Here is a 22,907-nt window from a genome sequence, read left to right on the forward strand (position 1 = left end):
AAAAGGGGAGAGGGGAACACAGAAAGAAGGTAGGAGTTGGATGATGTCAGTGGTGCTGGTCTGAACTGTATTCAGTGAAGTGTGTAAGAGTGCTGAGGTGTCAGTACAGTCAAGTGTGTGTCTGTGTGTGTGCCGAGCCTCTTCCTACTCTGACATTTCCTCCTCTCCCTCAGAGCTGCTCCTGTCCCCATTCCCACAGTCACGTCACAACATCGTCGCAGGCACGTTTCCCCCTGTGCCGCCCTGTGCCGCCCTTCAACGGCCAGGGTCTGTCCAAGGCTTACCACAAATCACAAGGCAAGGCGGCGGAGTGGCGGTGCGGCGGTGCAAGCCACATATACACACACACACACACATTTTCTGAAGGAGCAGGGAATGGCGTGTTCAGGGCAGAACAGGTGGAGGCCATGCAGAGGAGGAGGATTATGATGGATGGAGGAGTGGAGGGTGGAAATTAGAGGAAGAGGAGGAGGTGGCGGAGTAAGTGAGTGACAAAGTGACACAGCGGAATGACAACTCCTCCTGGAAGCCATGAATGTAGAGCGCGGGGATAGATTGGCACCCCTCTCCAACTCTGTAAACCACAGGCACTGCTTGAGTGCATGTCGGCCCTATATGAATGTCCATTTTTACTGCAGCACTACTGGTTTAGTCACGACTGCCATGTTACACACACACACACACACACACACACACACACACACACACACACACACACACACACACACACACACACACACACACACACACACACACAGAAGCCATTTTAAGTTGATTTTAAATTAAACAAAGGCTTTCTTAAAGCGCACAGTGGCTAAGGAGGGTATAAGTAAAACTAGGGCTCCACCATCCAATACACAGTATTTCTGTTTGCGTTTCAAAACTCCAGAGAGAAGTAGTGGTGTCTAAATCAGGGCTGTGAAGACGTCCCATATGACTTGTCAGCCATATAGTGGTCTCTCTCTGAACTCGCACTTCCCACTCCCTCGACATCCCTCGGCAGTGATATTAGAGCAATATTTTAAAGCAGGTACTTGAACAGCAAAAGATGCTGCTTTTGCAGAGAAGAAAACCACAAGTTAAGATTAAGGCTGGGTATTGTTTGAAATGTATCAATTACAGTGGCAATAACATCCCCAACTTTCAGTGCCAATACTACCAATACTTTTCATGATTCCTTACTTTGAGGAATGTAAGTATGTTTTTCGAGCCTTTTCTTCTATTTCTCAAAATTAGCCCATTTAATTGCATTAGTTATGTTTGCAGCCATACAGAGGATACAGATACAGTCAGACAGCAGCAAAATTCTGATTTAAATCAGGAAATATCTGATGAAAATGAAGGAAACCACACTAAAAATCTGACCAAGCATTCAATGCCAGCATTCAAGTCAACTTTATTTATAAAACCCAATACCAATCATTTGCCTCAAGGGTCTTTACAATCTGATAAGATCGAACACCCTCTATTAGACCCTCGATTAGGATAAGGAAAAACTCCCCTTTAATGGGGAAAAAACAAGATACATCAGGACCTTCCACGACGGACAGACATGCAATAGATAGTCCGGTGTACGGAACAGACCAACATTGCAAAAATTACAGTATGGACACTCAGGGTGACACAATTATAGATAGAATTCATATGAAGAACATATATGAAGAATATGGCTCCGGGAGGACAGTACTTTCAATACTTTCAATACTCAAGAAGTATCAGGCCTAGTTAAGACACTGCTCGCGAGTAAAGCCTCTTGGAGAACCATGAAAGTGATACTGCTTTGCACAGGCTTTTCGGGGCCACGAGTTCAGGTCTCTAAGTGCTTTCTGGGATTCTGACAACTCCCCGCAGACCCCTGTGATTGTTTTCCCTATGTGGTCATCATCTATAACTCAGTGGGCAGGAGTATGGCATTAACATGGCCGGAGTGAAGGGTCAGTTCCACCCATGTTGTTTGCATTCACTGTACTGTGAAGCACTTCCAATAAAAATATTTTACAAGGACATATGTACAACATAACAAGTATAATAACTTCTATCAGGAGGAGGAGCTCTTCAGCATGATGGATATACAGCTTAGACTTTATTCCACAAGCTGTTTTGCAACAATGTGCCTTCTTCAGAGCTTTAAAAGTAAGCCAGCTCATAGTAGAAGGGAAGATTGATGCCTGAATGTATATTATTCCCACTTTTACAGGGTTTCAAGTTCAAGGCTTATGATGTATTTTGTTTCATGTTTTCATGTTACTCTTTCAATCACAAGAAGGCACATTGTTGCAGAAACATCATCCTACGGAATAAAGTCTGTTTATTATTCATCATTATGAAGTGTTCCTGCTTCCTTCAGGTTTGTACGCATGACACAATGTTTGTATGCTACACAATAAAACCAAATAAGTCGTGGTGAGCAAATGAATTTTTTAATTTTAGTCCCTGGTTGAAAGTGATCAAGAACCCTTAGCTAAGCTGAACATCCTTTCTGTTGCTCCAGCTTTCCTTTCCACTCGCTGCACTTTCACCAGCCGCTGCAGAGGATTAACCAGCAGACGCTGGTGTTGAAATCCCTGCCTAAATTTGAAAGTAGCAAATCAGCCTGATTCTTATTGTCATTCCCATTTGAAATCCAACAGAAGCTAGCCCCTCTTGTTAAGTGTACAGGGAGCTGACAGAATTACTCTTGTAACACTGATTCTTGTCAAGAGAGAAAATGGTCGTCTACTGCCGTCTACACCTGTGCTCCGCTCTTCTCTTCCTCTTTATTTCTGCCTCTCCTCTCCTCCACTTCGCTTTTCTCCATCTCTGCCTCCACTTCACCAGCTGTCTCCTGCGTACATTCTTTCCATCTCCTCTAAATCCATTTTCCCTGCCATCTCTCTAATTTACATTGTATTTCTGTCATATGTTACTTTTCTCTCTGCACTCCTCCTCTGTGCTTCACTTTCAACATATTCCTAGGGAAAAAATAATTTCATGTGGCTATATTTTCTCTTTCTTTCTTTCAATTTCTCAGCCTCCCCAAGCACTCTCTCTCCCCCTTCTATTCTCCCCCGAGCTGTGCTAAACATTCCTGTTCACACACATGAGAGTGAGAGCTAGCCCTCAGTGTCCACTTGTAACAGGAACACAAGAAATGCATTATCACCTCGGGCTCCGTGGAGCTCTGGCACATGCGACGTGGCAACAATCTCTGTGCAAACTGGGGGCCAGATGCTGCCACACATCGCTGCCACATCAAAGGGAATTTCACTCAAATTTAATGCAAATTCTCCCTAAATTCCACTCATCCAATTATTTTTAATGCGTCGCTCAAGTCAGTTCTTAAGTGTCTCTCTCAAAGTCTATGCTGGTAAACCCTTTTGTGGATGATGATTCATGTTTTATTCTACCCTTCTGGAGACGACACTTGAAAGATTCAAGAGATGGATGTAAAGGGGCCACCCCAGGCTCCCAGTACAGGCCCACTACAGACCCAGACACATCCTAACAAAGCACCAGAGGAATTCATTTAAGTGGGTGAGGAGAGGACATCTTATAAACACATGCTGTTGGATGAACCAGCAGAAAAACTGCAATATGCATGCTGTGTGGATAACAAGGGGAGAAAAAAAATTTTGAAAAACAAACATGCATAACTACAGTAACTGCACCCCCCCCACCACCACAACACCCGCCCCCCAAAACACACACACGCACACAATACTGTGGAAGCCAAAAAACAGCATGCTTCTTATGAAGTCACGTCCAGCACGACCGTAAGCTCCAAGTGACCGCAAGTAATGAAGGAGATGGAGCGGAAACGTCTACTGCAGCCTCCCAAAAACATGCACGGTCACATACACACACACACCATTATGGCCGCCAGTGGTCCGGCGCTGGGTTGGGCTGCACCTAGAGCATAGCTTAGTAGTATTCTCTGTCAGCATGTTGACTTATTGAACAGAGCTGTGTGTGTTTGTATATGTGCGCATGAGAGAGTGTGTGTGTGCTAATGAGGGGTGGGCAGGGGGCCAGTTTCAAGCTGGAGGGAGACTTGGCTCCATCAGACCTGTTCTCTGGCTGTTTTTGCATGGCCGGAGACACACACTGACAGACATAGACAGATACAGGCAGACACACACACACACACAACTGGCCAAGCCCCTTGCCCTTGAACTGTCTCCTTAGATGAGTCTGAAAATGGGAGAGAATGTACAAAATTGAGAGGAAATCTCTTTTCCGTTGAACTGAAAGGCCTCTCAGAACATGTGGGGGATTCAATTGGGGACATTTAACTTTTTGAGGTTCAGCTGAGCCACCCCTGTAAGGAACGGGGGGGGGGGGGGGCAAGACAGAAGATGGAGTGAATCTGGGTTAGCCACACAAGAACCCCCGAGAGAGGAGCCTGGGATGGAGGGATAGATGGAGGGATGGAGACTACTAAGCTGTGATTAAGGAAGAGCTACTGGTATTTAAGAGTTAAGCTTCTGAGAGAGAGGGAGATAGCATGGGCATGAGCGGGAGAGAGAGAGAGAAAGCTGGGGGCAGGAGTCTCTTCTCTGAGCAGGGAGATCAGCGCCAGACTTGCGGAGGCTGAAAGACAACCTGAGAGAGATAAGGAGGATGAGGAGAGAGCATATGCTAACTGAGAGGATGAGAGATGCAATGAAAAGAGCAAACTGCAGCAAAAGAGATAGCGAGGGAGAGATAAATCGAAAGAAAGAGGATGGGAGAGCAGGGTAGGATACGTTTGCGTGTGTGACTAAGCAGCACGATCGAAGATGAGAGGAGGAGAGGCAAGGAGAAGAGAGGACATCCATCCCTCTCTCTGCCTCCGGGAGCACAGGACAAGACTGAGGGCAGAGGACACGGGCAAACACCCACACAAACACACACTAGTGGGTAGATTTATATGTGTGTGTCTGTGTGTCATGCAGCTGTGGGGTAGAGAGGAGTGGGGGACCTGCTATGTAGCAGGTGCTGGCCATTTCACGCCTGTCGGCCCCTCTTAGCCCTGTTTGTCTACACGCATTCACATTAGCCTCCACAGGTCTGCATCGTATCCCCATCTGGAGTCATTCCACATCTTTCTCTCGCTCTGTTTTGACTATCATCCACTCTTTCATTTCACTTCAACCAATACTGACTCACTCTCTTTCTTTCTGAGCGCCATCTTCCTTCTACAAACCTCCTTCACTATGACACTCGCTGGTTGCCTCAGTCACCTCTTAACTGCCGGCAAATTTAGCTCACATCTTATCCTCCTCCTCCTCTGCCAGTGAGTAAGAGAGGAGTGGGAAGGAGGGAGGAGGTGGTCGGCCACGAGAGAGCAAGCTGAGATGGAGGAGGGAGATGACAGGACAAGGAAACTGTGGGAAGAGACCAGAAAGAATTAGATGGAGAGACAAAGAGGGGGAAAAAGGGAGAAAGCGGGATGAAGAATGGGAGTGGAAATGTAGGATAAAAGACAGCGAGAAAGAAACGGATGCTGGAATGAGGAGAGAAGCAGCCAGGAGCTGAAGCAGCAAAGGGTGACTGATCCGCTCTGAGAGGCTTGGAGACAGACAGACACACACGCTATGCTGAGAGATAGTGGAGGCCAATAGCAGTGGAGATAGGATGCAGTGGCACAAGATTCCCATGGGAGTTTTAAATGCCGTCAGCATCTGCTCTCTCCCTCCATCCCTCATGCCTTTGCTCTCTCTACCCCTCTTAGTGTGAGGATTGCATGCTGGCACTGATTTATCCTGGTGCACATTTCCTGGCTTTTTAGTCTAAAAGCAGCAGCCTCCATCTTCCTCCCTCTGCTCCCTGGATCTTTGTATCTTCCTTGCTGGTTGCTTGTAATACACAGCTGGAGATGGTGACATCCTTTGTGCTACAGTTACACTACTATGCAGCAGTACAGAGTGGCCCCAGAGGAGTGGTGACACATGCTGTGGCACCATAAGGAGCCAAGGGAGTTGAAGAAAGATGGGGGTGAGAGAGAAAAAAAAGGAATGAAACAAGGAGAGACTCAGCAAGAGGACATGAAAAAAAGAGAAAAATGAGGGCAAGAAGTAGCTAGGTTGCTCTTAAAATGTAGCCACTAGAGAAATGCACTTTCCCCCATTACGGGCAGGGTTTACCCCCATGTCAGCAGGAAATAACTTCCGGTTAAGTGCAGGCATGCGACAGAAGAGTGGAGGAGGATGTATTTTGTATGAGGTGGAATGTAGGCGTGAACCCTGTTGAGGGGTGCAGCTAAAACTATTGAGGAAAAGTGGGGAATCAAAGTATGGACTGTTTTCCATCTTAAGTGGCACCGTTCTGGATGGTTTAACTGTAAGACCTGAGGTGGTACAACAAGCTATACAGTACACAAACAGATGCATACGCCTGACATACATACATATCACAAATACGAACCAGCACACACACGCACACACACAGACAGTGTATCAGCTAAACCCAAGGGAACACTGACATCCACTTCAAAGTCAACAGTGTCACTGGGAGTCAAATGTATCACATTCAGTGATTGCAGACGTATCTTCAAGACACTGACTCTAATGAATGCTGCTCATTTGCTTTGCTTTAGTCTCTCCCTTCATTACTGTACCAAGGGTACTGCTGAGAAGCTACTCACTCGCTTTTGTGATCATGACTTTAGAGGGGCGAACTGCTTTTAGAGAAATAGAAGAAAAGCTGAAATGTCAGTGAGATCAGTGAGGACCATCTCGTCTACGTGCACCACTCACAATGTGGACTACCACTGAAAACCTTGCGAGAAACCACTTTGTAAAGGCAGATAGACAGACCTTCAGTGCCACTGAGGCATAGAAACTTTGATAATGCAGTGTTAATGAGGGCATGCAAAGAGACATTGAAAAGTGACATGCATTCTTCATAAAACACACAGAAAGACAGAGATGAAAATTTGAAGGAGAGAGCCCAAAAGCATCTTTCACACACATACATACAACACCACGGACAGAGCAGCTGGACCCTCTAACCCTACACTACACACCCAAGACAGTCCTCAGCACAGATAATATGTGTGTGTTCATGTGACATGTGAGGCGGAACAAAGTGTATCCCTGGGGGAAGACATGAGAGCATAGTACACCAGGAAAAGTGTAGCATGTGTGATGAAAGTGCTCTTGGTTCTAGTTCATCAGTTCATGGGGTATAAATGTTTTCATATACAAGCCAGGGGAAGGTCTCGATGATGAACGAGACCCAAGTGAGCCACAAATGGGTTTTTCATTTCACTTCTGAAATGTTCACTGCTTTACTGAATCAATTGCTGTGTACAATTTATCAGTGTTTTAGGACTTCACACTTCGTCTTGGTTTCAACCTACTTAGAGCAGCAGATGGGTGGATTTGTGATGACAGGAACAATTCTAATGCTTATGCATCATCACAGAGAAGTGCACAAAAAGATCACTTCTGTTACTTGTGACAAACACCCCACATGTTGAACTCCAAGCAGGTTAAAGTATGTTTTTAAATGTTATCTGACCTACATCTTGAGGACCGTGTATGCACGTGCCATGTATTTATAGTTGTTTCCGTGTACATGTGTTGGGGCGTGTGCTGGTTTGTGTCCTTCGACTCACCTCTGACCATGGCTGTGACCTGGTCCCTGCCGGTCCCAATGCGGTTCTTGACCTCGCAGACAAAAGTGGTGTTGACGGAATCGTCCACCTTAAGCACCTTCAGCTCGTTGCCTGTGATCTGCACCGTGTCTGGCATCTCTCCCGACATACTGCAGGGACATGAATATATCGGCATTGAGAAAGAAGAAAAGGGAGAAGGCCAAAAAGAAACAAAACCAAAAAAAGAAAATAGGATTAAGGTTTGTTTGACTTTGGGCACAATGAGAGCACTGAGACAGATGTACGTTTACAGAAATGTGCTATATTGTGCAATGTCATCAAATTCCACTAATCTTGATCAGCAGTGCAAAACCAATCAGTTTCCTCTTTCCTCAAAAGGCAATCCATTATCACACAGTGGAGGAAAATACGATGGGGACAGGAGGAAAAAACTGCTGGATCCGGGCCCAAAATCTCATCTCTCCCATTTTAAAGTTCCAGACTTTCCGTCAAATTCTGTCACAGTTGTATTAATAGATAATACGGAAAAATGGAGAGAGGGAGTCAAATTGTGTTTCTCATTATGCGAGGGTTAAATCTTGAGTCACAGAATCCATTATGAGAATTATTATACAGCTATCTCCATAATCAGTGCACAGGGCTGTGGTGGCAATAATAAAAGCGCTGATTACAGCTCTGTGGACCTGGGAATGAAGGGTAAGGAAGGGAAAATGAGAGAAAAAGAGATAAGAGAAAGCACAGAAAGAGATGACAAAACAAAAGGGGATGCTGAATGTGCTGATACTCACGTCTTCCACAGGACGGAGATCGGGACGGGGTTTCCAGTGGCCTGGCAGGTGAGCACCACATTTGTACGACCAACGTACCAATTATTGTCGTATCCCACTATTGTCACCTTAGGGGCGTCTGGGGGAAGGACAGATCAATGTCAGAAGGGAGGAGTTAAATTAATCACTCCAAGGTTTGAAATGGGCAAACCCTTGTTTAAAAAAATCATGTTAGAGCGTGAACAGCAAAGGAATTCATGGAATAATAAGCGATGAGTTGTGAGTGTGTCTGTGTGTGTGTGGTGTCTTACACTGAACAGCTAGCTTCAATGGGAAGCTCTCTGGTTTGACCTGGGTCCTGTGCGCCACCACGCAGCTGATGTCTTTCCCGTTGTCTGCAGCCGTGGGAACCATGCGGTACTCGCTGCTCACTGTCACGGTGTTGTCGGCACCCGGCTTAGACACTGTAGTCGCATTGCCATTGGCCGTGGTCACCCAGGAGATCTGGGCTGCGGGGCGGCCATCCAGAGACTCGCAGCGTGCCACGACGACCGGCTTAGTGCCTGCCTCCACTGTTACGATGGAGGCCGAGTTCTGGGGCTTAGCTGATGGATGGATTGATGCGAGGACGGAGGGTGGAGAGAGGAAGAGACACAGAGTGGCAGAGAGAAGATTAAAGGATGTAGAAATAGATAAAATGGAAATAAGACAGCTGAGGGAAAAGATAATGTGCACCATTATTGATAAACAATTTGAGCCACCAGCCTGTCAAAATCCAAAACCTCAATCTCCAAACATCCTCTGTCCCCCCACTCACCCCCTCGCTCTCTCTCCTGTCTTTTTTCTCTCCAGAGCCTACATTGATAAACAATTACAAGCACCAGTGCAAACACACCCAATCCCTAAATCTTCTTTCACTCTCCCTCCATTTCTTTAATCTATTCCCGCTCTATCCCCATCACCCGCCATTGATAAACAATTTCCCTGACTGGTCCAGTGCATTTCCATACACAAATTCTAAATCACTACAAGAACTCTGTCATCCCCCCACCCCCTCTACTCTACCTCACTCCTCATACCTCCTCAATTGCCCTCTCTGATACTAGTGTGGGATGAGAGGAGAGCAAGCAGGACAGGAGCTGACAGCAGGCATGACAAGCAGCCAGATCAATATAGTGCCCTGGGGAAGGAAGGGAGGCATGATGCGTTGGAGAGAGAAGAGAGCGCAGAAGAGGCACTGGTGCCGGGCCAAGGTTAGACCAATGGTTCCATTGCATTAACAAGAACACAATTGATCTGACAATACCACTTATAATGGCAATTAAGCCTAGCTGGACATGCTTTTAACCTGCATGCTACCTTTGGGGGAGGGAGAGAACTCGAGAGACAGACTGAGAGAGGTAGGCGGAAACTACTTTGCATTTATATATAGTAAGCAAGGTAAGTGCGCACACACTTACAACAGACAGATGGGTGACAAATTTAAGGGAAAAAAAACAACAAAGAAAAGCTTCAACGCACCTTGGCACAGATTCAACAAGTCTCTAGAATCTCTACTGGAGAGAAAAACAGCATGGGGCACAAAAGCTTTTTGATAAAGGTAGTTTAAGAGAGTTGGCCAATTCACTTGTTGTAAATTGCTTTGACTACTCATTCCATTCATGGTATTACGTACGGGAAAAACTCAAAACACAGATCTTTCAGAACAGGTTAGTAAGGCTTGTGTCGGGATTAATTCTGCTGTGGCCGGCAAAGAGCCAATTTGGGCTAGAAAAGTGGTACTTTTCCTAATGCAATGAAATTTTAACAATGTCCCCAGTCCTTGGGAGGCCGAGCCCTGTGAGAGGATTGAGCCTAAGAGCACATGTTGGTAAAGAACAATTCCAACAATTTGGGTGTCTCCCTTGACAGACAGAGCCATAAAACCACGAGCCAGTGTGGTGCATAATATTTATACCAACAGAGCTTCTGTGCATCTCTAAGGTCCACTTCTGCACACCAGGCTAGAGCTAGTAATGCCAACATGTAATACAGACATGGGTACTTCTTGTTTAAGTTCTGTGGTGCCAGAAATTGGAAGTTACCATCAAAAAGAAGATTAAATTGTGGCTGATAGGAAGGATGAAAGTGAAAGCTTTTCATTTTAGTGATAATTTGTTTGTAATTTTAGATATTTTATGTTTTGGGTGCTTAATATGGAGTGATTTTTATTGATGATATAGTATTGTTGCCTAGTTGCCTGGACATCTGCATCTTTGCTATTGTTACATCAAGGACCAGAATGGAAATACAGTAGGTTTTGGACTTTATTATGACACCCTTGTAGTTCTGTGTGATTTAAGGTTCTGCATCTCATAAGGTGAAAAAAAAAAATTCTTCCAAAAGATATTCCTTTTCCATTTGGTGTTTTATTAATGGTGTTGCATAGCACTGTGCATTACATAAAAGATAAACGTTACTCCAAAAAAGGACATGGGTATTGTTCCGGACTCAAGCTTTCGTATCTATTAGTTACCTCTACCTGCTCCTGACGATGGTTTCAAAGTAAAACCAAAAGCTTGAGACTGAAACAAATCCTCGGTCCTGTTTTGGAGTAACATTAGTCTTAACAGTGGATCCCCTGGTTGCTGTCTAAAACATCAGTCCAAAAGATCCCACTGGTGTTCAGCTGGGTTGAGATCATTATTCAGCCACATTATTCACATTTCATATTCAAAGCATTCATGAGCCCACACAGATTTTTCCTATAATTTGTCACCTATCTGTATATACACACATATAAATTATGACTTGTGACCTACCCAGCATGACCAGGTATGTGATGCCTTGCTCGTTGCCACTGGGGTAGGTAGCATACTCGCAGATGTACTTCCCCTCATCGGTCATCCTAACATTGCTTATCTGGATGGAGGGACTGGCCAGGTTTGGGGGACTGGGCTTGAAGCTGACCCTGCCCTTCACGGGTGAGTCGGGGTAGTTGGGATCAAAGTTGGGGTGAAACACAGCGATGTTGATCCTTTCTCCTTCCTTCGGCTCGTAGATCCAAGTGACCTGTGGTGGAGGAGGCACAGGGCCGGTGGTTAGGACGCGCACAGTGACTGAGAAAGAAACGACAGGCCTCATTTATCATGGCATTGATAAGCGACTCAGGGGAGCATTTTAAAGACATCCACATTTTGCTGTAAACTCCACGGGGCAGCATACACAGCATCACAATCAAAGAAGTGGAGCAGGTATGAATATGGATGTGAGTTTTTCAGGAGCAGCACTCTCTCTCTCCCTCTCAGCTGCTCTTAGCAGAACCAAGCAGAGTTATGCACTTCCCACTTCATTGAGATGCGACTAAGAAGTGTGCACATTACCATATTCAATCCCCTAAAGCAAAATGAAGCTTAGTATTGTTTGTTTGGAGTAATAAAACATTAAGCCTAAATGTGATAAAAAACCTATTACTAGCCTCAGGATTATTTCTGTGGGCTATGATTTGTTAGATTAAGGTTTAATGTGCTAAGTAAACAAGGCACATGGACCTGTATTATCTTTTTTTTAATTTTTTTTAATTGTAATTAATTGCTCTTGTCCACCTGTGCTACTAAATTTCACACACCTGCAGTCAGGTCGATGCATAATAGACAAATACTTATTTTACAGGAAAATAGACACAAGTTTGACACATATTAAATTGTGTGTGTGCTTTATGTCAAATGTCTGTTTGCTTCAATTGTGAAAGCAAATTGTAGTCCCAAGCAATTTCAACAAATTGTACTGTGTCAAGTCAGCACAATGAGCTGCAATTTCGGGATGAAACTGACATTTTTATTAGAATTTCATACCACAAACCCAGTTTGGAGTGTGGTGGTATAAAGAAGTAATCAAATCCTTACTGAAAAAAAGAAAGCAATTGTGTCATCTGTGTGTATCTGACCATTGTGAGCTGAATCCCTGTGGCATCAGTGAAGGCGCAGCGCAGGTTGACTGTCTGGCCGGGATACGACGACACCTCTGGCTCCACCTTCACCCGCTGACCTGACGCTCCTGGGAGAAACAGAGAAAGAGAAAGATTAATGTCTGTTTCCTTCCTTCCCGAGCTAGGAGAGAGGGGACGAGGAAAGGGAGCAGAGGAATCGTGTTGGTACAAAGCCTCCTGATGATAAATGAGGACAGTGTAGAAGTGTCTGGTACAACAGAGGACAGCATTAGTGAACCCAGGCAAGTAGGCCAAGAGTCTGGTATCTCTCCATGACTGTGCGTGTGTGGACGGAGTGGCAGAAAAAAAAGGGGGATGTGTGCTCAGAAAAGCAAAAGAGGAAAGCCAGTTCTCTTTTGCACATAGGTCATAAATCATGTGGATGCTTTTCTATAACCTGCCATTTGCTGTACCGACACATTCCTGTGTTACAGCAAAGAGTCAGAATAAATATGCTTTTCTTGGTGTGTTGTGTCAGTGGGCGTGTGAGAAACAGAAAGAACGAGAGAGCTTTAGAACGACAATCTGTCCTTGTATATGTGTGTATGTGTGTGTAATCCAGGTCTCTGTGAAAATGTAATTACTTGTATGAGTAAGCGCGCATTAGTGTATGTCAGCAAGATGGCACCTGTTTTAAGTAAGACTGGATTACCTGCGGATACACAACTTCAAATGTCTGCAGCCAGGGCTACGTGTGCGAATGCGTGTGTGCTCACAATGTGTTTACCAGCAAGCTACACACCTACAACAGCACTAATGAAACTCAACTTCTAAAGACAAACAATTACTTACAGAACGAGTTCCACCAGTTTGTGCTGAGCCAAAGCTGTTGTGTTGAAACTAATATGATCTGGAGGGCTGATGGAAAACACACTCAAACACACGAAACCCATATGCTCGGAGATAAGAGGAAAGGGCAGCGCTGTCTTTCTCTTTTGACGAGCAATAAACACCACACCTTGTCTTCTCTGGGGAGATCTGAGATATCAATACAGGGGAAGAGAAGAGGGAGGAAGGAGCGAAAGACTAAGTGGGAAAGTGGAGGAAAACAAGCCTTTCCTAGAATAACACCAGCTCTCCCAGGACCAGCCCAATTTACAACCACAAAACAACCCCCTTGTAGCCACAGAGGAACCTCTGGACAACCACTAAACAGCCCGTGGGAGCAGCAGAGAGCCTTATTGGGCTGGAAAGAGGAATAGCTTGCTCTTTTTTCTTTTCTCCTCTCTCTCTCTTTCTCTCGTGGGCACACATACACGAGCATATCTGTGCAAGAAGACACACAAAAGCATGTGCACACGCATTCATACACATATACATCTCGTGACAGCTTTATTGTCGAGCTCCTGGCCTGTGATCTTTCAAATGTCTGCAGCATTTAGTGAAGATCAAGCTACACCCCTTTTGTCAATCTACCTGAACTAGTCTGACAAACAACAGATTAGCTTTGGGAATGGGGGGCTGTACTCTGGTTACCAAAGGATGTAGCAGAGCAGGGGAAAGGGGGGTGAGGGGTTATTAAAACCCTTGATTACTAGTCTTGATTGGGGTTTATGGACAAAGTCTGCTTGACATGTCAGAGGTCGTTACACAATGTGGCACTGAAGATAAGTTACTCCACCTCAGATTTCAATTGTGTGCACGTGTGCAAAAACACATGCACAGCCATTGTGTCCACACAGGCTGGGCCTGTTGTCTGTCATTTCGAAGGCAATAAGAGGAGAGCCGACACAGGTCAACTCCTGCCAGAGCTCGGATGAGAGACAGGCTGGCCTTATGAGACTCTATACAGCCCCAGGGAAATGAATATTACACACAAGACATACAAAGACTGTGCATGCCCTGATCCTCCATGCTGGTCCCCAAACCCCAGCCATGCAGACTCAGAGACTTCGTGTCATTAGAACAGCAGACACAGAAAAGAAAAAGTCAGCGTGTGCATGCGTGTGCATGTACATGGACACAACAGACTTTTGGAAATGCTGAGGCAAGGCGACATTTGAAATAGTGATTGCCAGTATAAATATTTAGAGAGCATTGGTCATATTAAACAGACGAAAGAGAGACGGAAGGCAGAGGGGGGGACAGGAACTGAGGGAATTAGAGAATAAAAGACGGTTCAAGGGTAAGGCTGAGAAGAAAAGAGGAGCGACAGAGGGAGAGAGAGACGGAGGGAGAGAAAAAGAGGGTTGGAGGGGAGGAGAGTGAGAACAGAAGCCTTGTGTCATGGCTGCTCTACTTTACAGTAGCTCTGCTGCCTGCAGGTGACATACAAGAAACGCCACCAAACCAAAACCCACATGAACAAACAAATGGATGCACACACACAAACTGCCCTCTTCGACATCCTCACGTACTGTCACCTATCATTATGTCTTTAACACCCACATGATGTGAACACACACACACATTATGCTGATGGGGCTGCGACAGCCCTGCCATATTAACACAGTCTTCTCTGATCTCCTGCCTGGTCACGCTGACATTTCCATATTTCCCACCATTCGTCTGTGAAGAGGAAAATGAATCAGGAAGGAAGGAGGAGAGGAAGTGTGCTAGAAAGATGGAAGGATGAAAGGAGGAGACAAGAGACAGCCTGGGAATGCCAAAGTGATGAAGGATAAGAGCGGAGGAGAGGAGAGGGGAGGGGGGTGTAAGGAAAGTGGGGATGAAAGTGTGTGAAGAGAACGCAGTGCCAGGAATAGAGAATGAAAGAGGGAGCAAAAAGAGAAAGTGGTGAGAGAAGAGGGAGAGAGAGGAGGATCTCGAAGGGGAGACGGTGTGAGATATAAACAAGGTTAATAGGAGACAACTGAGGGACAAAAGAGAGAGACATTTAGAAGAGAGAAATAAGAGGAGTGTGAGAGGAAGTAGGTGAAAAAGAGACCAAGAGAGATGCGATGGGAGAAACTAAAAATGGAGAGGGTGGGGTGGGGGGTGGGGGGGGGTGGCACAGGTAGAGAGAAACAGAGCGAGGAGAGGCAGATGAGGGGAGAAGAGCAGGAGGTGTGAAGCAGCGAGAGGTAGGGTAGACTCCACACCTGACCTTGTGAGAAACACTGTGGCTGTGAATAGAGATAGAGAGAGACAGAAAACAGAAACGGAATGAATGAGCCACAGGAAGCGAGAGAATGAGTAAAAAAAAAACTCAAAATCCTAATTTTCTCTGCAGCCCATTTGAGCCAGTCGTGGCTTATAAAACGAACATACGCTTATCAGCCTGTGTCCGCCTGCCTCGCTGCCTGGCTGGCTGACTCTGACGCCTAATGGCATTCATGTCCTCTGCCTGATCCCCACTATAGTCGAGAAAAGCACAACGTCAGGGGGACGGGGAGTGCAGGCCATCACCTAAAATATCTAATGGCCTTCAGAGCTCACTGACGCTCTGCCATTTCATCAAGCTAGTGGCTATGCACTGTCAGGTGGGCTAGAATGAAGCTTTCCCCATTCTCCATGTTCTTGAAGATTGCTTCCTAGCACTCGATGTGTGTGTGTGTGTAAGTGAGTGAGTGAGTGAGTGAGTGAGTGAGTGAGTGAGTGAGTGAGTGAGTGAGTGAGTGAGAGAGAATGTGTGTGCTGTCCTTTGGCCTTTCTAGCGCACTGCTGTCTCAATAAGCATGCTGGGCTTTCATTATTCTTCCAGGTCTGTGCGAGTTTCTCCATTTCTATTATTCTCTTGTTGTTATTGTTGTGCGCACCCTCTCCACTCCTGAAGAATAATAGCTTTAATACAGGTAGTATGGAGTGCAGTGTGGGGCGTCACAATTCTTTCCTGATAGAATCTGCCTCTGACTTTTCCTCTTCAAACATAATATTTTTCTTACAGGGGAATTAGAACGATTCCCAGCCCACCTTTCAAACTGTACATGTTTTTCAGTTTTGGACCTGAGGATGGCACTTGTGATGTAATGAAATTAGTTTTTCTGATACTGCAAGACCCAATTTGATCAGACTTCACAAAATAAAGAATGTCTGTACGGTATATAACCACCTCTGCAGTCTTAGCGGCTTAATGTTTGCTTGCATGACCAAAATAATGGGAACACCTAATCATGAGTACACCACATTTACAAACCTCTTTGGGTTGATGCACAGGCATGAATTATCCTTGAGCTCGGTGTTCAATAAATAAATGTCCATTAAAAAAGGGATGTTTGGATCTTGTTTAGGCCACGTTTCGCATCACTTATTTATGACATCCCTTGAAACTGCTCAGTTGCGCATATGGAAGGCTCATTATCTGTCAGCCTACAACACATGGCGTACCTTGGACTGCAAGATGCCATAAAATTCCTCCCTCATAATAAATGCATGTTGAGTGTCCATGTTATCATTACATATTCACCACTACGTTTAACAGTAACCAGAAGACACTGTGGGTCGAAGTCATCCTTGAGTGTTGAACCCGATTGTTGAAATAATGGTTAAGTACGATCTATCAGATCATGTTACTTTTCCATTGTTCAAGAGTCTAGGCTTTATTCTCAGTACGACGGTGTCTGCCTGTTTGTGCACTGGCCTTGGATACAAGTGGTTTCTAAATGAAAGCTCTGCCAAATACCAGCTTTGTGAGGCTCCCGATGTGCAATTTTGTTTTTTTTGAGACATTGGCTCAGAGACGCCGATTCAATTCCACGATTATTACTGGAGCTGTACTTTCGTACAGTGCAGCCTGTAAGTATTGCGACGCGACACATTTTTCTGTTGTTTTGGCTCTGTTCTCCTGCAAAATGGACTTGAAATAAAACAATAACCGAGATTAAAGTGCTGACTTTCAACTTTGAGGTTGTTTGAGAGCTTCCATACTGTTCACCTCCTGTGTGGCAGTCAGCCTTTTGTACATAGACAATTCCAAGTTTTGAACAGTGAATGTACAAATGTTTTATAACTAACCTGTCTATCCCTCATGAAGAGCAACAGCTTGTGGCCACCGTTCCTCCTCACTAAATCTTCAATACTGTTTCCTTTATCATTTCAGACACTGGAATACTGCTGCTTTTGTGACTGATGCACCTGTAATTTGGGTGATGACAGTTCATCTCTTTGGAACTCCATTAACTGCCTTGAGCAGCTTTGAAAGCTCATGAGCAGAGACGGTCAAACGCGTTAAAGCTGACGCACGCCATCTGATATCCTAGTGAAAATGGCCTGCCTGTGTAGCTGCCCTTATAACTCTGATTTCTGTGAGATGTTGCCATTATTGTGTCCAAACCAAAACAGTGACACGGCTGTAGCGTGGCTGCGTGTCATGTCCAAACTGCTGCTGTTGTGTACTAATAGCCGTAATCAGCTGGAGTCTGGAACAGTACCAACTTGAACCTGCTGTCTGCTGCAGCTACCCGACACTGTTGCAGAACTGGTTCCTCTGACCTTCACACACATACACACACACACACACGGCCACACAAACCTACAATGAACGTGCATGCACTGCGCAAGCGCACACACACATTTAGATGTGGATACTTTGGTATGCAGGGAGCAGAGAGGGAATGCAGCTTAGCTTTGACAGGCGAGGCAGTTTGACAAGCCAAGAATAAAACTAGGAAATGAAGACTTGAGACGTGTCTCGTCTTCTCATTGACCTTTCCACTGGGCTCTCTATAAGGGGCCAATCGATAGCACATGGGAAAGCTACATTTAGAAGTAGCCACTTCTCATTATGGACTTCTCCGATGACATCCTTTTATAATCCATTCATGCTGTTAGCTTTACTAGTGGGAGAAAAAGCACACTTCAAGGCTATTGCATGAGATCTGCAATCAAAAATCACCATCGATGTTCCATTTACTTGGAAATGTAACAAAGAAAAACAGTTGTAAAGAGGTTTGGTGTTACAGCTAGGTTGCATGCAGGAGACGGGAGGTAAAAAAAACCAACCCCTGTGATGCAACAGGAGCAGAGGAAAAAAGGTGCAAGAAGAAGGGGGTGCTACATTTCACTTTGTTCACAGTGACATGATGAAATATTTGATAACTGACAGAGAATGTGGAAAGAGAAGGGGAATCAGACACACACGCAGAAATGAGGAAGGGAGGCAGGAATGCATGAAATGTAACAGAAGGGGAGCGAAGGAGAAATAGGGGTTTGGAGGGAGGGACACAGGGAGACATGAACAGGCTTCAAAGTGCCAAGGAGAAATGAACAGCTGGAGGAGAAATCTGCACTGGGAGGTGTGTGTGTGTGTTTGGCGAATGTGTGTATACACATGCATCTGTATACTGATGCATATTCCTATTTAGTTGCCTGTTTATTACAAACATGCCCTAGGACTCGAGCGAATATCATTTGCAAAAATAAGCATTTGCCAATTCAATTAAGTGTATCATCTTAATGAAAAAAGACCCAGCAGGGAAGTTAAAAAAAAACCTTAGAAAATACAGTTTATACTCTCAAAACTGTGAAAACCTTAGCTCAAAATGCCCAAACCTCCTGCATCCAAAGCTGGACCATGACCTTAGTCTTGGCGTGAGACTAAGTCTATACAGTATGCATGAGTTTAAGAGAGAGAGGAAACTGGCAAAGTAGAGGAATTCACAATGGGATCTCCCAGCCATTTAACTACAGGGGCTCTGACATGAAATTGCATACACAGTAGCCCATGCATACATCTCTCTGTGGACCTCTCATGTGGACCTCATCCTCTATCTTCCATTCTCAGACCACAAAGAAAATATTTCAGGTGTGGCAAGCTCAGGCGGTCAAAGTGGTCTGAAATGGGAATCGTGTTTGTTTGAATTGAATTGGAAAAACAGGAGTCATCCATCAAACATACATAGTGGGTTATTTCGCACCTCGCAACAGGATGAACCTTACAACCGATAACATACACAACATGCTTAATCATTTAGCATCTGCCAAGCTAAGGGAAAACCATGCATAAGAGATAAAAATGACTTGCAAAGTAGTCAAAATGGTGTGTGTGTGTGTGTGTGTGTGTGTGTGTGTGGTCGTGGCGAGACAAAACACATTTCCACACGTACAACTGCTAGGTAAAGCATAACCACGTTTAAGACAGGCAGTCACAGAAACACACACAGGGTGGAGAGGCACTCCTCTCCACTGGGTGAATAATTCATCCCCGGGTAAGAACGAAAGCAGTGTGCTCTCCTCCTCCTCCTCCTCTTATCTCTTCATTATTAATAAACACCAACATCTACACTGTACCTGACCCAGGAGAGAGGAAGGGTGGGGGGGGGATGGTCAGAGAGAAAAGACTGCGATAAAAAATGACTCTGAAGAAATACAGCAACTGTGTAAAGTAGAGGTGTACAAAGCATAAAAAAAAAGAAAATGTCCAAGGCCATAAGACACAAGTGCGGTTTTATGGTATTGTATGTTTTCATTTGGCGCTGAGCCCGTTTAGGGTCAGTAAAGTCTTGCTTGTAACATGCAGTTTACTGTGGACAGAAAGGACACAGCCCTCCTGAGCCAAACAAATAACTACTGCTTCTATACTGCCTTGCTACCGCTATCGCTCCAACCCACTGAATAAGTGACTGAATAACTTACTGGCTGGATGGCTGACAGACACCCAGCTCCCCCTGCGGCTCCTGGCTCTGCTTTGTCTGCTCGGGCCCTGCACATCATTCTACCTCCACAGCTCTCGCCTTCTCTCGGCATCGCTCACTTTCTTTTTTTTTTTTCTTCTTTTTTTTCCCCCCTCTGTGCCATAGCCCTGTCCTGTCTTTTCATTTTGGAATAAATCCTTTTCATCCCTCTGGCTCATTCTGCTCTTCCTTGACTACTCTTTTTTTTTTACTCTGCTAGTTCTTTTTCTGTCTGACTTCTTCATTCTAGCCCTGTGTGCCATCGTTCCTCATGGTAATTGTACTGGGCATGTTATTTTAGCCCTGCATGTAATTTTGGGTTTTACTGCCGGGTGACCATAGTGACAGATCTGCAGTCAGTGCGCAAGCATGAAATGTAAATCTGAGGCTTTGGGAAAACATTTTTCAGACAGGTCTAGGGTCAGTGTCTAAGAAATATCTTGATCTATTCCCCATTATGCATGCTGAGGCCTTGCACCTCTTTATCAGGTCTAGCAGTAAGCTCACCAAAAAAATCCTTCAGAAATCACTATCTGAATGAGTTTGGAAGTGTGCGTGTGTGTATGTGTGTGTGTGTGTGTGCGCAAACTCCAGAGTCTGGCAGCATCTCACTTCGGAAATAGGCATGAATTAAGGGATCAGGCTAAGTCAGAAGTGCACCGCTGGAGAAAAGTGCCAGGTACTTCTACGAGTGTCCAAGACGGGCTGTGTGTGTGTGAGTGTGTGTGTGTGTGTGTCTGTCCCTCTCTTCATCCATCATTTCCTGTATGTGCGTGTGTATACATCCATCCCTCGGTATGTCAGTTGTTAACGTAATGTGATTATGCGTCCTATTTTCACCTCCCTAACAACACTTGGATGTGAGAGTCTACCGAGGTGTCAGAGAGGATATTTCAGGCTGGGTGTGATCCTTTCCCCGAATTAAAAACCAAGCCGCCTGTTAAAGTGAGAGGAATTCCATGACAACCCCGCCCCCGGACCCAAACACAGCTGTGTTTCCAGGTTTTTTCGTCTGCAACATTCACCTTTACTTCACCTTGGGAGGGGGGTTGTGGGGGTCTTCATTTCCCAGCTGCTCTTCCCACAGTGTCAGGGCTGCCATTCAGCCCGCTACTGACTAGCCCATTGGTCAACAACGCTGTCAACACGTAGCTCATTCATAGCTGAGGGGGTGAGAGACCAATCCAATTTATGCTGCACATTAAAGGATTAAAATGCAGTACGGTGATATGAGGGAGACGGCTATTAGCACAGTCAATCTGTCAGGAGGATCACACAGCATGTTACCAAATCAATGCCGGCCATATGGAAGACAGAAGGTCAGGCAACACAAGCAAACAAACGAGGAGGTGCGTACCAATATTATGATAAACTGATGACTGTGTCCGTCACAACACCCAGCGACAACCAGCTGGATTGAATTACTGATGGCAAGTCTGTGTGGGAGCACGGAAAAGAAGTCTGCAGGGAAAGATTTGAGAGGACAGGCGAGTTAAGTTCCAAAATACGACGCCCACCACTTCAAAAAAATGTAGTGTGTGTCTACTCTTGCAAAAGTATTGCTAACACGGGGGCAAAAGTTATGATTTATGATGATTATGACTCATGTTACTAGCACTGCAGTATATTTGCTCAAATGTCAGAGATAAGGAGAACTGATTAGTCTACCTGCGTTTTGTATACAATACAATGAGGACATGCGACAGCTTTTAAATTGGATCTTTTTTACATAAAGGACAAATGAGAGCTACAATGAGGTGGGAAGATGGCAACAATTAGTAAACATCAGGCATGTAGGATGTAGGGAAACAGAACAAAAAGATAGGAGTGGAGGACAATAGATAACTGACGCAATTAAAAGCAGAAAGAAACCACGCTTTGTATATCAGAAAAGCTGCATTGTGTGAGTCTGAGTTTCCTTCCCGCAGGTCTGCAGTGAGGTGTGAGGGCGAAGGTGAACAGCCCATTGTCTTCAAGCATCAATAGGAGGCAGGTAAGATGAAACTCTGCACTTCAACACATACCTCCCTGATCAGTTCCCCCACAAAGGAGGAAGGGAAAGGTGATACTGAAGAGGGAGGGGATAAAACAGGGCTAGAAAGGAAAACAGAAGGAAGGTTTGGACTGTAGTTTCTATAAGGTTCAATGGAGCAGAGGAGCAATAAACAGCAGGAATCTATGACGAGGTTGTGGTCAGGGTTGTTCTCCGGTCCTCCCTCCATCTCTTCCCTTTATACTGAATGTTAAGATCAACTTTGATTATTCTCTGAAGGACAGTCACTATGACAACTTGCCTTGGGAACATGGTGTATTGTTTTGATGCTGACTGATGGACGGATGAATGAACAACTAATAGGCAGGCAGACAGACGCAGAGCTCAAGGAGACAGATCAAAGAGGGAGGGGCGCATAACTTGATATTTCCTCTCAAGTCAGTCTATTAAATAAAACTGAACAAAATAAAAGGTGTGACAGGCTGTATGGCCACAGGTAAAATAATAAAAGAGGATATCTCTGCAGATATCTGGACCTACATACAGCACAACATATAAAATAATACACATTAACTAAACTACTCATGAATATAAAATCAGACCAGACATGGTTAAAAGCTTCATAATGAATGAAAAAAAGCGACTCACCATTAAATAGCCAGAGGAGATTAAGGACTAAAATATTCTAAGAAGCAGGTTAAGTATAATAACATGCTGATGACAGCAGCAAAAATGTGCTCGCTTAAAGTGGCTCAGTATGCACATAATTTTTCTTGTAATTTTCTGGTCACAAAAGAATCCAAGTCCCTGTGTTTCATTCATAAACTTCAAAAAGGTGTGAACAATACTCAGGCTTGTTTATGTCCTTCAGCGATAAGCTATTAAACCTGCAAATAAAAGGAGAAGGTCAAAAGACTCCAGAAAAGATTGCTAAAAGTGATTAAGAATAATGGAGCCGACTCATTTTCAATAAAGACATGTCTCTGCTGGCAACATTTAACCATTACTGTGTTTACATCCCACCTTAACTGACTGTCAAGCACTTACCTGG

The 22,907-nt window shown here is 44.8% G+C and overlaps 1 protein-coding gene across 2 annotated transcripts in view; it reads right to left on the minus strand.

Annotated features, from left to right (window-relative positions):
• The window catches only part of LOC139290428 (nectin-2), a 72,929-nt gene that overhangs the window by 32,554 nt on the left and 17,468 nt on the right, over positions 1–22,907 (minus strand). For both annotated transcript variants that reach the window (XM_070912209.1, XM_070912208.1), the window contains exons 2-6: positions 12,272–12,381; positions 11,148–11,397; positions 8,658–8,951; positions 8,368–8,485; positions 7,580–7,728 (exon numbers count right to left, since the gene is read on the minus strand). In XM_070912209.1, coding sequence (XP_070768310.1) covers positions 7,580–7,728; positions 8,368–8,485; positions 8,658–8,951; positions 11,148–11,397; positions 12,272–12,381 — 921 coding nt within the window. The remainder of the gene's footprint in view (positions 1–7,579; positions 7,729–8,367; positions 8,486–8,657; positions 8,952–11,147; positions 11,398–12,271; positions 12,382–22,907) is intronic.

Source organism: Enoplosus armatus, chromosome 9 (genome assembly GCF_043641665.1).
Source record: "Enoplosus armatus isolate fEnoArm2 chromosome 9, fEnoArm2.hap1, whole genome shotgun sequence".
Lineage (NCBI taxonomy): Eukaryota > Metazoa > Chordata > Actinopteri > Centrarchiformes > Enoplosidae > Enoplosus > Enoplosus armatus.